The sequence below is a fragment of the Pristiophorus japonicus genome, chromosome 1 (genome assembly GCF_044704955.1).
Source record: "Pristiophorus japonicus isolate sPriJap1 chromosome 1, sPriJap1.hap1, whole genome shotgun sequence".
NCBI classification, from domain to species: Eukaryota; Metazoa; Chordata; class Chondrichthyes; family Pristiophoridae; genus Pristiophorus; species Pristiophorus japonicus.
This window is the reverse complement of record NC_091977.1, coordinates 8,722,933-8,738,311: the sequence shown is the minus strand read 5'-3', so window position 1 is coordinate 8,738,311 and position 15,379 is coordinate 8,722,933. Positions and strand designations below refer to the sequence as shown.

The 15,379-nt window shown below is 53.0% G+C and overlaps 1 protein-coding gene across 3 annotated transcripts in view; it reads right to left on the bottom strand.

Moving 5' to 3' along the window:
* The window catches only part of LOC139262123 (FYN-binding protein 1-like), a 307,778-nt gene that overhangs the window by 204,212 nt on the left and 88,187 nt on the right, over positions 1 to 15,379 (bottom strand). For 2 of the 3 annotated variants that reach the window (XM_070877275.1, XM_070877287.1), the window contains exon 2: positions 2,396 to 3,506. In XM_070877275.1, the coding sequence (XP_070733376.1) occupies positions 2,396 to 3,506 (1,111 nt within the window). Of the gene's footprint in view, positions 1 to 2,395; positions 3,507 to 8,370; positions 8,521 to 15,379 lie in introns of those variants that run through there. The other variant, XM_070877279.1, reaches the window with a different exon arrangement.

The window sequence follows — 15,379 nt, the reverse complement described above, 5'->3', positions numbered from 1 at the left end:
GTACAACCCCAGCTTCTCCAGTCTATTCCCGTAACCGAAGTCCCTCACTCCTGGAACCATTCTCGTAAATCTTGTCTGCACCCTCTCTAAGGCCTTGCTAGAGAATTCGATGACCAGCCAGGGTTCCATCTGCTCAATTAATAATTTTAAATCTTGAGATGGATAGATTTCTGCTAGACAAGAGCATAAAAGGATATGGAGCCAAGGCGGGTAAATGGAATTCAGATACAGATCAGCCATGGTCTAACTGAATGGCCGGAACAGGCTCGAGGGGCTGAATGGCCTCCTCCTGTTGCTATGGTCATGGTGGCTGCTCATTTTCTCCCCTCATTTCCTGAAGGTGCTGCCCCCTGCTGGGGTACAGCGCCACTGGCTGCAGCGGGTACATCAGTGGGTGGCCATTCTTGGTTTACACGGCGAGCAATGGCGGGGATATTCAACAACGGAAGGCATCACAGTTTGATCCTGTGCTCATTCGGCGCCCAGTCACGGGGCACTTTACAGCGAAGGGGAGGGCAATGGGAGGCAGAGGCCCTAGCTGATTCTCCCCCTGATATTTCGGCAATGTGTTCCACTTGCTATTCATTCCCCATCCCCTCCCCCCATCCCCCTTCCCCTCAGCCGACACTGAATCTCCATATGCACTCAGAAAAAAATCCTCCAGTTAAAACAAAGAGCTTATGAAGTGGGGGGAGGGGGGGAAGAAAAACGGCAATGAATTTTCTCAGTAACTAGATGCTGGTGGAATGCGGAGTCACCACCTACTCACCCCCCCCCCCCCCCCGCCCCCCCACCTACTCACACATGTACACCCAAATCACCATCGGTACATGCACACTCGTGGACACAATGGACGGAATGGTCAACATGGGCCATTAAAGAAAGAAAGACTTGCATTTATATAGCGCTTTGCACAACCTCAGGATGTCCCAAAGCGCTTCCCAGTCAATGAAGTACTTTTGGAGTGTAGTCACTGTTATAATGTAGGAAACACGGCAGCTAGTTTGCACACAACAAGCTTCCACAAACAGCAATATGATAATTTTAGTGATGTTGATTGAGGGATAAATATTGGCCCAGGACACCAGGGAGAACTCTCCCTGCTCTTCTTCGAAATAGTGCTATGGGATATTGTACATCCACCTGAGAGGGCAGATGGGGCCTTGGTTTAATGTCTCATCAGAAAGATGGCACCTCCGATAGTGCAGCACTCCCTCAGTACTGCCCCTCCGATAGTGCAGCACTGCCTCAGTACTGCCCCTCCGACAGTGCAGCGCTCCCTCAGTACTGCCCCTCCGACAGTGCGGCGCTCCCTCAGTACTGCCCCTCCGACAGTGCGGCGCTCCCTCAGTACTGCCCCTCCGACAGTGCGGCGCTCCCTCAGTACTGCCACTGGGGAGTGTCAGCCTAAATACTTATGCCCAAGTTTCTGTAGTTTGAAGCCTGAACCTTGTGACTCAGCGGCGAGGGAGCTGGTCATTGAGCCGCGACTGACACTGATTATATGCCCCGCCTAATGAAGCCAATGGGCCTGCGATCCGCCAGTGCCCCGGTTTACCCCTCCCGCACCCCACTGAAGCTGAAAGTTCCTCACAGCGAGTTCCCAATCTTGACCCTGCCCCTCAAAGAGTTCGAGCTTTGAGCAGAGCTCACGACCAGGTAGAGGAGAGTGGGGACAGGAGAAGAGCCATCGGGTCACTGGCTTTGCCCCATTCCTGCTGGTCCCCCTCACACACCAGCTCACCGCCTGATTCACCAGTGACACTGCCGCTGGTCAGGGGAACCGTGAGTGCCTGGGGCCAAGCATTTGTACAAGAAAATAAGGAAGAACTGGACGGAGAAGCAGTGCACCACATTGTGTGAGACCTGAGCTACCAACTATCTACCAGCTCATTGATTCAGCGAGACCCTTGCCCTTTCTCCAGCCCTCCCTATCTCGGTTACCTCCTCCAGCCAAGCTTTTGGTCACCTGTCCTAATATCTCTTCATGTGACTCAGTGTCAACTTTTGTTTGATAATCGCTTCCGTGAAGCAAATTGGGACATTTCACTGTGTTAAAGGTGCGATATGAATGCAAGCTTTTGTTATCGAGTGCTGTTGGCTACATTGAGGGACTAATAAAGGATCTGCATTGTGTCGCTACAAACTCTGTAACAGAACAGTTCCCGATGGAATTAGATAGCCGATGCCAACTTTAAATGTTTCCCACATTACAACAGTGACTACACTCCAAAAGTACTTCATTGGCTGTAAAGCGCTTTGGGATCTTCGTGAAAGGCGCTATATAAATGCAAGTCTTTCTCTCTGTTTTTGCTTTTAACACCACCTTTTCCCAGGACACATGTAAGATTATCAACACAGTGCGAATGGTATTAAAATAAAGGGGTAATGGTACCTGGGGGTGTCGGGAGCTGTTTCTCCTGGGGCTGTCGGAACTGGTCCAGGTTCACCGTCGGGGGTCTGTTGGGTTTCTGGGGCGGGGGCCCCAGGCTCCACGGAGCAGGCAAGTTCTTGCGTTTCGGGGCGTTTGGATCCTTCTCCTTCTCCTCCTCCTCATGCACCAGGCTCGGCGCCTTGTTCAGGAACTGGTTCTGTGCCTTCAGGAACTTGCTGGGGCCGGCGGGCAAAGGGGAGGCCTCCTCCTGCTTGGGCTTTGGGGGGAAGCTCTTCAGGCCACTGGGTCTCGGGGCCTCGCCCTTGCTCTCGTTCGGCGTCCAGGCCTTGTCCTCGTTGCTGTGGCTGGGAAACCTCCCTCGCTCGCCCAGGGGCTTGAGGGGCTTCAAGGGAAAGAGCCCACTCCGCAAGCCCTCTTTCCCCACGTCCTCCGCGGTTTCTCTCTGCGAGCTCGCGGGCTCGCTCCAGGCCTTCAGCCCAGAAGCCGGCTTGGGGAACACGGGCTTCACGGGTCTGTCTTCGCCGGCGCCGGCCAAGTGGGAGTTCAGCGGCTTCGGGAATTGGGATTTGGGGAAGGCCGGCTTGGCCTCGTGGGAATTGACAGGGTTGAACGGTTTGGCGAACTGAGACGGTTTGGGGAAGCCAGTCCGGACTTCATTCTCCTTGTGCGAATCGGCTGTGTCCGCCGTGGGCCTCAGCCCAGACTTATTGAAAGGAGCCTTCTCCTCTTTCTCGTCTCTCTGAGCGCCGAAAGCATTCAACGAAGGCTTGCTCCCCAGGTTGGACTTTGCGGGCGGAGGCTTGGAATCCTTCTGGAGTCCCTCGAACTGAGCCTTGAGAGCTGACGGTTTGGAAAAGGCAGGCTTGTCCGGGGTCGGCTTGGCGGCTGCCCGGTTGGGGTTCTCACTGAAGGACCCCACCGTCCGGCGCAGCGGGAACTTGGGAGCCGCGGAGCCTTCGAAGCCCGCCGCCTTGCTGGCCACTGACGACATGTTGCCCTGGAAGGGGGAGTGAGGGGTGAACTTGGCCGGCTGGTTGCCAATGGCCGACGTCTCCTCCCCGGGCTTGTTACCGAACCTTGCCATCAGAGCCTTCACGTCCGACTTGCCATCCTGCGCGCAGCCCCCAAAACGAAAGAAGAGGAAGGAGAAAAAAAACACACACAAAAAAATGAGAAGAGAGGTTTGTGCGAAAGTGAGCCTGAAAGAGAAGAGGGTTTTTTGGTAATGGCAAAGCGCTTGTCCGATTGGCCCCAGCACGGCAGCGTGACATTTTCAGTTTCCTGTCATACTCGCAACAGGCTTGACAAAAGTCTTCCTTTGTTGTGGTCAGGACAAGCTTTGCAACAACAAATGCAACCAGGGGCAGTGTGCGCGTGTTAACTTGACTCGCATGCAGTGGCCGCAAGTGCTAGATAGGAGCACTTCCTTCTGTTGCTACATCATGTTGCAAGGTCATTACAGGAACCTGCAACTGAACTGAAAGCACTCCAGCACAGAGAGAGGCTGCACAGTATCAGCGTCTGCTCCAGCCCTCTCCATTTAAGGGGCACATCCGGCTGCCTTTCTCCAGGTGCTGCACCTGAGATGTTGCTTGCTCGTTGCTGAGGCTCGCTCGGAACCAGATTTATGACCAACCCACCAAACTCATCTCACACAGCAGGTGTCCCAGCAGGCAGAGTTAGAGGCTCATCCAGGCTCCAAGTGTGTGTGGTCTCAGCGCACCATTGGCCCCCCCAAAAAAACCTCAGCGTTCCAGACATGTCCCGGATGACCCACCTCTGAGTCAGGAGATTGTGGGTTTCTAGTCCCACCCCAGGGACTTGAGCGCAACATCTAAGCTGACACTCCCAGTGCAGTGCTGAGGGAGTGCCGCATTATCGGAGGGGCAGTGCTGAGGGAGTGCTGCACTGTCGGAGGGGCAGTAATGAGGGAGTGCTGCACTATCCGAGAGGCAGTACTGAGGGAGTGCTGCACTGTCAGAGGGGCAGTACTGAGGGAGTGCTGCACTGTCAGAGGGGCAGTACTGAGGGAGTGCTGCACTGTCAGAGGTGCTGTCTTTTGGATGAGACGTTAAACCGAGGCCCCGTCTGCTCTCTCAAATGGATGTAAAAAATCCCATGACGCTATTTTGAGGAAGAGCAGGGGAGTTATCTCTGGTGTCCTGACCAATATTTATTCCTCAATCAACATAACAAAAACAGATCTGGTCATTATTACATTGCTGTGTGTGGGAGCTTGCTGTGCACAAATTGGCTGCCGCGTTTCCCACATTACGACAGTGACTACACTCCAAGGAAAGTACTTAATTGGCTGTAAAGTGATTTGGGATGTCCTGAGGTTATGAAAGGCGCTATATAAAGGCAAGTCTTTCTTTTCATGTGTATTATCTCAGTCCACCATTGGTCCATAGACATGGCCATAGTGTATTCAAATCATTTCCTTTAACTTTTGCTGCTTATGCCAGTCACTACAGGCATTTCACAACTCCTCAGATAATGGAGCAGTCCATGCCCGCATGGTGCAAGACCTGAACGACATTCAGACTTGTGCTGATAAGTGACAAGTAACATTCGGGCCACACAAGTGCCAGGTAATGACCAACTCCAACAAGTGAGAGTTTAACCACCTCCCCTTAACATTCAACGGTATTACCATCGCCGAATCCTCCACCATCAACATCCTGGGGGTCACCATTGACCAGAAACTTAACTGGACCAGCCACATAAATACCATGGTAACAAGAGCAGGTCAGAGGCTGGGTATTCTGTGGCGAGTGTCTCACCTCCTGACTCCCCAAAGCCTTTCCACCATCTACAAGGCACAAGTCAGGAGTGTGATGGAATACTCTCCACTTGCCTGGATGAGTTGCAGCTCCAACAACACTCAAGAAGCTCGACACCATCCAGGACAAAGCAGCCCGCTTGATGGGCCCCCCATCCACCACCTTCAACACTCACTCCCTCCACCACCGGCGCACCGTGGCTGCAGTGTGTACCATCTACAAGATGCACTGCAGCAACTCGCCAAGGCTTCTTCGGCAGCACCTCCCAAACCCGCGACCTCTACCACCTAGAAGGACAAGGGCAGCAGGAGCATGGGAACACCACCACCTCCACGTTCCCCTCCCAGTCACACGCCATCAGCTCCCCTAGTGCTTTATTGAAACGCACACTCGGTGCGAGAGTTGGAGCTGTGAGTGAGCTGACAGACCCAGGTCTGGGGGTGAGTGGGGGGGCGGGGTGCTGGAGTGGAGGGGTTTCCAACCCTCCAGGGTTGTCCTGGCGTCTCCAGGCGAAGAAAAGACTGTTCGACTGACAGTCCGGAATCAGCCAATCGGGCAACGGAGAGCCTGTTCACTTTTCGATTGGCTGGGAAGGTTGGAGATGTCGAACGAACAATGGGGGCAGCTTGGGGGGGGCGGGGTGGTTGGAGGCCGGAGGTCATGTGATGAAATCTCCATGAATAAGCCAAGCAAGAGTTGGATACCCCAGGTCGCTGACGAGTGCGCCCTGTGTGAACAGAGCTGGCACAGTCCGGGTACGTCGTCTGTTGACTGCCGGGGTCACTGATCAAGGTCTTTGTTTAAAGGGACAGCAAATTAGTGTTGAGCAGACAGGGGAAGGAGGGAGCTTAAAAATCAGGTGCCATATCTTAAACACGTGTATATTTACAATATACATTAATGATTTGGATGAGGGAATTGAGTGTAATATCTCCAAGATTGCAGATGACACTAAGTTGGGTAGCAGTGTGAGCTGTGAGGAGGACGCTAAAAAGCTACAGATGCAGTATAATGAGGATAAATGTGAGGTTATCCACTTTGGTGGCAAAAATACAAAGGCAGAATATTATCTGAATGGCGGCAGATTAGGAAAAGGGGAGGTGCAACGAGACCTGGGTGTCATGGTTCATCAGTCATTGAAAGTTGGCATGCAAGTACAGCAGGCGGTGAAGAACGCAAATGGTATGTTGGCCTTCATAGCTAGGGGATTTGAGTATAGGAGCAGGGAGGTCTTACTGCAGTTGTACAGGGCCTTGGTGAGGCCTCACCTGGAATATTGTGTTCAGTTTTGGTCTCCTAATCTGAGGAAGGACATTTTTGTATTGAGGGAGTGCAGCGAAGGTTCACCAGACTGATTCCCGGGATGGCAGGACTGACATATGAGGAAAGACTGGATCAATTGGGCCTGTATTCACTGGAGTTTAGAAGGATGAGAGGGGATCTCATAGAAACATATAAAATTCTGATGGGACTGGACAGGTTAGATGCGGGAAGAATGTTCCCGATGTTGGGGAAATCCAGAACCAGGGGACATAGTCTAAGGATAAGGGGTAGGCCATTTAGGGCTGAGATGAGGAGAAACTTCTTCACTCAGAGAGTTGTTAACCTGTGGAATTCCCTGCTGCAGAGAGTTGTTGAGGCCAGTTCATTCGATATATTCAAGAGGGAGTTAGATGTGGCCCTTACGGCTAAAGGGATCAAGGGGTATGGAGAGAAAGCAGGAAAGGGGTACTGAGGGAATGATCAGCCATGATCTTATCGAATGGTGGTGCAGGCTCGAAGGGCCGAATAGCCTACTCCTGCACCTATTTTCTATGTTTCTATCCCGGGAGAGGGGAGTCCTGTATCCCAACACAGAGCCGGAATCCCGGGAGAGGGGAGTCCTGTATCGCAACACAGAGCCGGGATTCCGGGAGAGGGGAGTCCTGTATCCCAACACAGAGCAGTGACCCCGGGAGAGAAAAGAAAGAATGACTTGCATTTTTATAGCGGCTTTCATGACCTCACGACGTCCCAAAATGCTGTACCTTCAATGAGTAATTTTAATGTAGGAAACGCGGCTGCCAATTTGCGCACAGCAAGCCTCCACAAACAGCAATGACCAGATAATCTATTTTAGTGATGTTGATTGAAAGATAAATATTGGCCGGGACACAGGGGATAACTCCCCTGCTCTTCTTCAAAATATGCCATGGGATCTTTTACATCCACCTGAGAGAGCTGACGAGATCTCGGTTTAACGTCTCATCCGAAAGATGGCACCTCCCTCAGTACTGCCCCTCCGACAGTGTGACACTCCCTCAGTACTGCCCCTCTGACAGTGCGGCTCTCCCTCAGTACTGCCCCTCCGACAGTGTGACACTCCCTCAGTACTGCCCCTCCGACAGTGCGGCACTCCCTCAGTACTGCCCCTCCGACAGTGCGACACTCCCTCAGTACTGCCCCTCCGACAGTGCAGCACTCCCTCAGTACTGCCCCTCCGACAGTGCGACACTCCCTCAGTACTGCCCCTCCGACAGTGTGACACTCCCTCAGTACTGCCCCTCTGACAGTGCGGCTCTCCCTCAGTACTGCCCCTCCGACAGTGTGACACTCCCTCAGTACTGCCCCTCCGACAGTGCGGCAGCCCCTCAGTACTGCCCCTCCGACAGTGCGGCACTCCCTCAGTACTGCCCCTCCGACAGTGTGACACTCCCTCAGTACTGCCCCTCCGACAGTGCGGCACCCCCTCAGTACTGCCCCTCCGACAGTGCGGCACTCCCTCAGTACTGCCCCTCCCACAGTGCGGCACCCTCTCAGCAACTGCACTGGGAGTGTCAGCCTGGATTTTTGTGCTCAAGTTCCTGGAGTGGGACTTGAACCCACGACCTTCTAAGTCAGAGGCAAAAGTGCTACCCACTGAGGCACGGCTGACAGGAGGGGAGTCCTGTACCCCAACACCGATCAGTGATCCCGGGAGAGGAGGGGGATTAAAAGAGGGAGAGGTTAAAAAATAAATCTCGCCCTTTCCTGAGAACGTTAAAATTGAATCTGAGCCAGTTTGCAAACCAACATCCTGTGGTGCGGATGGTTGAGTGGGTGAACGTTCCCGCAACCCCACAACGGCTGGGATATGACCTCTGACCTGCGCTGCTTTGAAGGGTCCGATGCCGCCCTTTCAGGTACCCGAGAGAGAGGAGAGAGAAGAGTTACCTGCACAGAGAGCTTGTAGACAAGTTCAGCCGCTGGCCGGCGGGGGTTTGATCGAGCCCGCCAATCAAGGCCGCCTGAGGGATCGTGCCGTTCCGGAGACGGTTAACTCGCCGAGCTCTCACAGCTGCCCAGCGTCTGCACTGGGAGAGTGAACGAGAGTGAGTGTGTCAGCCCAGCCCAGCCCGGGGAGGGAGGAAGCAGTGAAGAGGAACAGTCACGGGGGTAGCCCAGTGACCGAGTTGAAAAAAAAACCTCACCACAACTTCGCTTCAAAGGAGGAGGGGTGTGGAGGGTTGGCGGAGGGGCGGGAGAATGGAGCGAAAAAACACGCAAATAGATTTAAAATTAGCCGTCGCTTTTTGTACAGCTCCAAGATCGAGATCATTATTGGAACCATTGCGATGTAAATACAGAACAAAAGATGCGAGCCTGTTAAACACAGAACCACATCAACCCTCTGCCTAAAGGGAAGTGTCTGCTTAAGCAGTTGAGGAACTTGTTTTAATTTGGAATAAAGAACGACTTGTATTCCTCTTTTTTTTTTGTTGTTCATTCTTGTCAGATCAACTCCAGCGCCAAAGATCACTTTGCGCTACGACACTTGATCTTAGCCAAAAGGCCGAGAGGGGAAGCTGCACTGTTCCTGGAAACACTGCAATACCAGGTCGATGCGTGGAGTGGACGGAGCAAGCCCCTGTTCCTCTCGTGCCTTTCACCAGTGTTTTACATCCATTTCCTTATTATTGTGCACACCCGCCACTCCCTCTCCCTTCCTCCCGACATTCCCTCATTACAGTCACGGTTCCGGACCTTGGCCTTTAATCCCACTTGTTTCCAAAACCATTTCTCCCCCTTTTCAGCACAGGTCTGCTGGTCCTACAAATCCCCTGGGAGGACAGATGCTCCGCTGGGCAGGGCCACATTGTCCGCATGCCAGACACGAGACTCCCAAAGCAAGCGCTCTACTCGGAACTCGTCCACGGCAAGCGAGCCCCAGGTGGGCAGAGGAAACGTTACAAGGACACCCTCAAAGCCTCGCTGATAAAGTGCAACATCCCCACTGACACCTGGGAGTCCCTGGCCGAAGACCGCCCTAAGTGGAGGAAGTGCATCCGGGAGGGCGCTGAGCACCTCGAGTCTCATCGCCGAGAGCATGCAGAAAACAAGCGCAGGCAGCGGAAGGAGCGTGCGGCAAACCAGTCCCACCCTCCCCTTCCCTCAACCACTGTCTGTCCCACCTGTGACAGGGACTGTGGTTCTCGTATTGGACTGTTCAGCCACCTAAGGACTCATTTTAAGAGTAGAAGCAAGTCTTCCTCGATTCTGAGGGACTGCCTATGATAATGATGATGATGAGATGCTGGTTACCCTCACCGATCCTGGCCCTACCTGCTCCTGGCCCTACCCGATCCTGGCCCTACCTGCTCCTGGCCCGACCCGATCCTGGCCCTAACCGATCCTGGGCCTACCCGATCCTGGGCCTACCCGATCCTGGCCCTACCTGCTCCTGGCCCTACCCGATCCTGGCCCTACCTGCTCCTGGCCCTACCCGATCCTGGCCCTACCTGCTCCTGGCCCTACCCGATCCTGGCCCTACCTGCTCCTGGCCCGACCCGATCCTGGCCCTACCTGCTCCTGGCCCGACCCGATCCTGGCCCTACCTGCTCCTGGCCCTACCTGATCCTGGCCCTACCTGCTCCTGGCCCGACCCGATCCTGGCCCTACCTGCTCCTGGCCCGACCCGATCCTGGCCCTACCTGCTCCTGGCCCGACCCGATCCTGGCCCTACCTGCTCCTGGCCCTACCTGATCCTGGCCCTACCCGATCCTGGCCCTACCTGCTCCTGGCCCTACCCGATCCTGGCCCTACCTGCTCCTGGCCCGACCCGATCCTGGCCCTACCTGCTCCTGGCCCTACCTGATCCTGGCCCTAACCGATCCTGGGCCTACCCGATCCTGGGCCTACCCGATCCTGGGCCTACCTGATCCTGGCCCTACCCGATCCTGGGCCTACCCGATCCTGGGCCTACCTGCTCCTGGCCCTACCCGATCCTGGCCCTACCTGCTCCTGGCCCTACCCGATCCTGGCCCTACCTGCTCCTGGCCCGACCCGATCCTGGCCCTACCTGCTCCTGGCCCGACCCGATCCTGGCCCTACCTGCTCCTGGCCCTACCTGATCCTGGCCCTAACCGATCCTGGGCCTACCCGATCCTGGGCCTACCCGATCCTGGGCCTACCTGATCCTGGCCCTAACCGATCCTGGGCCTACCCGATCCTGGGCCTACCTGATCCTGGCCCTAACCGATCCTGGGCCTACCCGATCCTGGGCCTACCCGATCCTGGGCCTACCTGATCCTGGCCCTAACCGATCCTGGCCCTAACCGATCCTGGGCCTACCCGATCCTGGGCCTACCCGATCCTGGGCCTACCTGATCCTGGCCCTAACCGATCCTGGGCCTACCCGATCCTGGGCCTACCCGATCCTGGGCCTACCTGATCCTGGCCCTACCCGATCCTGGGCCTACCTGCTCCTGGGCCTACCCGATCCTGGGCCTACCTGCTCCTGGGCCTACACGATCCTGGGCCTACACGATCCTGGGCCTACACGATCCTGGGCTGATCCGATCCTGGGCCCTACTCGATCCTGGGCCTACCCGATCTTGGCCCTACCCGATCCTGGGCCCTACCGATCCTGGGCCTACCCGATCCTGGCCCTACTCGATCCTGGGCCTACCCAATCCTGGGCCCTACCGATCCTGGGCTGACCCGATCCTGGGCCCTACCCGGTCCTGGGCTCTACCTGATCCTGGGCCGACCCGATCCTGGGCTGACCCGATCTTGGGCCCTAACCGATCCTGGCCCTACCCGATCCTGGGCTGATCCGATCCTGGGCCCTAACTGATCCTGGGCCGACCCAATCCTGGGCTAACCCGATCCTGGCCCTAACTGATCCAGGGCCGACCCGATCCAGGCCCTACCTGATCCTGGGCCCTAACCGATCCTGGCCCTAATCGATCCTGGCCCTATCGGATCTTGGGCTGACCCGATCCTCGGCTGACCTGATCCTGGGCCCTAACCGATCCTGGCCCTAACCGATCCTGGCCCTACCCTATCCTGGGCCCTAACCGATCCTGGCCCTGCCCGATCCTGGGCCCTACCCGATCCTGGGCCCTACGCGATCCTGGGCCCTACCCGATCCTGGGCCCTACCCAATCCTGGGCCCTAACTGATCCTGGCCCTGCCCGATCCTGGGCCCTACCCGATCCTGGGCCCTACACGATCCTGGGCCCTAACCGATCCTGGCCCTACCTGATCCTGGGGCTACTTGGTTCTGTGCTCACCAGTCCTGCCACCTTTCCTTCATGAGTGAGTCTGTAACACAGGGTCCGAGATGTTCTTACTCCAGTTGCACCGGCTCACTGGCATAAGTCCGGCAGTCTCGGGGGGGACACACTTTGGGGGCTGCATCACCAACCTCCCCCCCACTGCACCCTCCCCCTATCCTCCCCACCACACACCCCCCCTCCTCCCCACCACTCACCCTCCATCACTCCCCATCCCCCCCGGAAGGTTATTTGTGTCTTCCTTCGTGAAGACAGAACCAAAGTATTTGTTCAACTGGTCTGCCATTTTTTTGTTCCCCATTATAAATTCACCTGAATCTGACTGCAAGGGACCTACGTTTGTCTTCACTAATCTCTTTCTCTTCACATATTTATAGAAGCTTTTGCAGTCAGATTTTATGTTCCCAGCAAGCTTCCTCTCATACTCTATTTTTCCCACTCCTAATTAAACCCTTTGTCCTCCTCTGCTGAAATCTAAATTTCTCCCAGTCCTCAGGTTTGCTGCTTTTTCTGGCCAATTTATATGCCTCTTCCTTGGATTTAACACTATCCTTAATTTCCCTTGTTAGCCACGGTTGAGCCATCGTCCCCGTTTTATTTTTACTCCAGAGAGGGATGTATAATTGTTGAAGTTCATCCATGTGATCTTTAAATGTTTGCCATTGCCTATCCACCGTCAACCCTCTAAGTATCATTTGCCAGTGTATTCTAGCCAATTCACGTCTCATACCATCAAAGTTACCTTTCCTTAAGTTCAGGACCCTAATCTCTGAATTTACTGTGTCACTCTCCATCTTAATAAAGAATTCTACCATATTATGGTCACTCTTCCCCAAGGGGCCTCGCACAACAAGATTGCTAATTAGTCCTTTCTCATTACACATCACCCAGTCTAGGATGGCCAGCCCTCTAGTTAGTTCCTCGACATATTGGTCCAGAAAACCATCCCTAATACACTCTAGGAAATCCTCCTCCATCGTATTGCTACCAGTTTGGTTAGCCCAATCTATATATAGATTAAAGTTGCCCATGATAACTGCTGTACCTTTATTGCATGTATCCCTAATTTTTTGTTTGATGCTGTCCCCAACCTCACTACTACTGTTTGGTGGTCTGTACACAACTCCCATTAGCGTTTTCTGCCCTTTGTTATTCCGCAGCTCCACCCATACAGATTCCACATCATCCAAGCTAATGTCCTTCCTTATTATTGCGTTAATTTCCTCTTTAACCAGCAACGCTACCCCGCCTCCTTTTCCTTTCTGTATATCCTTCCTGAATGTTGAATACCCCTGGAAGTTGAGTTCCCAGCCTTGGTCACCCTGGAGCCATGTCTCCGTGATGCCAATCATATCATATTCATTTATTCAATGTCCCATCTTCCACAGCTCTCTGAGGCAGCAAATTCTACAGATTTACAACCCTCTGAGAAAAGAAATTTCTCCTCATCTCAGTTTTAAATGGGCGGCCCCTTATTCTATGCCCCTTAGTTCTAGTCTCCCCCCATCAGTGAAAACATTCTCTCTGCATCCACCTTGTCAAGCCCCGTCATAATCTTATATGTTTCGATAAGATCACCTCTCATTCTTCTGAATTCCAATGAGTGGAAGCCCAACCTACTTAACCTTTCCTCATAAGTCAACCCCCTCATCTCCGGAATCAACCTAGTGACCCTTCTCTGAATTGCCTCCAAAACAAGTATATCCTTTCGTAAATATGGAAACCAAATCTGCACGCAGAATTCCAGGTGTGGCCTCACCAATACCTTATATAGCTGTAGCAAGACATCCCTGCTTTTATACTCCATTCCCTTTGCAATAAAGGCTAAGATTCCATTGGCCTTCCTGATCACTTGCTGTACCTGAATACTAACCTTTTGTGTTTCATGCACAAGTACCCCCAGATCCCGCTGTACTGCAGCATTTTGCAATCTTTCTCCACTTAAATAATAACTTGCTCTTTGATTTTTTTTCTGCCAAAGTGCATGACCTCACACTTTCCAACATTATACTGCATCTGCCAAATTTTTGCCCACTCACCTAGCCTGTCTATGTCCTTTTACAGATTTTTTGTGTTCTCCTCACACATTGCTTTTCCTTCCATCTTTGTATCATCAGTAAACTTGGCTATGTTATACTCGATCCCTTCTTCCAAGTCATTAATATAGATTGTAAATAGTTGGGGTCCCAGCACTGATCCCTGTGGCACTCCTCTAGTTACTGATTGCCAACCCGAGAATGAACCATTTATCCCGACTCTCTGTTTTCTGTTCGTTAGCCAATCCTCTATCCATGCTAATATATTACCCCCAACCCTGTGAACTTTTATCTTGATCAGTATCCTTTTATGTGGCACCTTGTCAAATACCTTCTGGAAGTCCAAATACACCACATCCACTGGTTCCCCTTTATCCACCCTGTTCGTTACATCCTCAAAGAACTCCAGCAAATTTGTCAAACATGAATTCCCCTTCATAAATCCATGCTGACTCTGCCTGACCGAATTTTGCTTTTCCAAATGTCCTGCTACTGCTTCAAGCTCAAAATAAAGTAATTTGGGAATGGAAGAAACAATATTTCTAAGGGAGATCGGGCCAGATGTCTCCGGAACATTGACAAACCTACTCGCGCCAGGAAAAGCGAAGGATGCGTCATTTGAAGACATTGTCGAAAAACTCGGGGGCCATTTCAACCCAAAGCCATTAGAAATAGCAGAGAGCTGTACGTTTGGTACCGGAAACCAAAAACACAGTGAGACCATCAGTGAGCACATTGTGGCTCTGAATAACCTGTCTTTGCCTTGTAACCTCGGCACATGTTTGGATGGTGGTAACGGGGATAGGGAGGGGCGAGCCCATGGAGGAATTTGAAAACAAGGATGAGAATTTTAACATCGAGGCATTGTTGGATCGGGAGCCAATGCAGATCAGTGAGCACATGGGGTGATGGGTGAGTGAGACTTAGGGTAATAGAAGTTTACAGCAGTGAAGGAGGCCATTTCGGCCCATCGTGTCCGCACCAGCCGACCAAGAGCTATCCAGCCTAATCCCACTTTCTAGCTCTTGGTCCATAGCCCTGTAGGTTACGGCACTTCAAGTGCACATCCAAGTACTTTTTAAATGTGGTGAGGGTTTCTGCCTCTACCACCCTTTCAGGCAGTGAGTTCCAGACCCCCATTACCCTCTGGGTGATGAAATTTTCCCTCATATCTCCTCTAAACCTCCCCTTCAATTACTTTAAATCCATGCCCCCTGTTTGTTGACCCCTCTGCCAAGGGAAACAGGTCCTTCCTATCCACTTTATCCAGGCTTCTCATAATTTTATACACCTCAATCAGGTCTCCCCTTAGCCTCCTCTGTTCCAAAGAAAACAGACCCAGCATCTCCAATCTTTCCTCATAGCTAAAATTCTCCAGTCCAGGCAACATCCTTGTAAATCTCCTCTGCATCCTTTCCAGTGCAATCCCATTTTTCCTGTAATGCATTGACCAGAATTGCACGCAGTACTCCAGCTGCGGCCTAACCAGTGTTTTATACAGTTCAGGCATAACCTCCTTGCTCTTGTATTCTATGCCTTGGCTAATAAAGACAAGTATTCCATATGCCTTCTTAACCAGCTTATCTACCTGATCTGCTACCTTCAGGGATCTGTGGACCTGCACTCCCA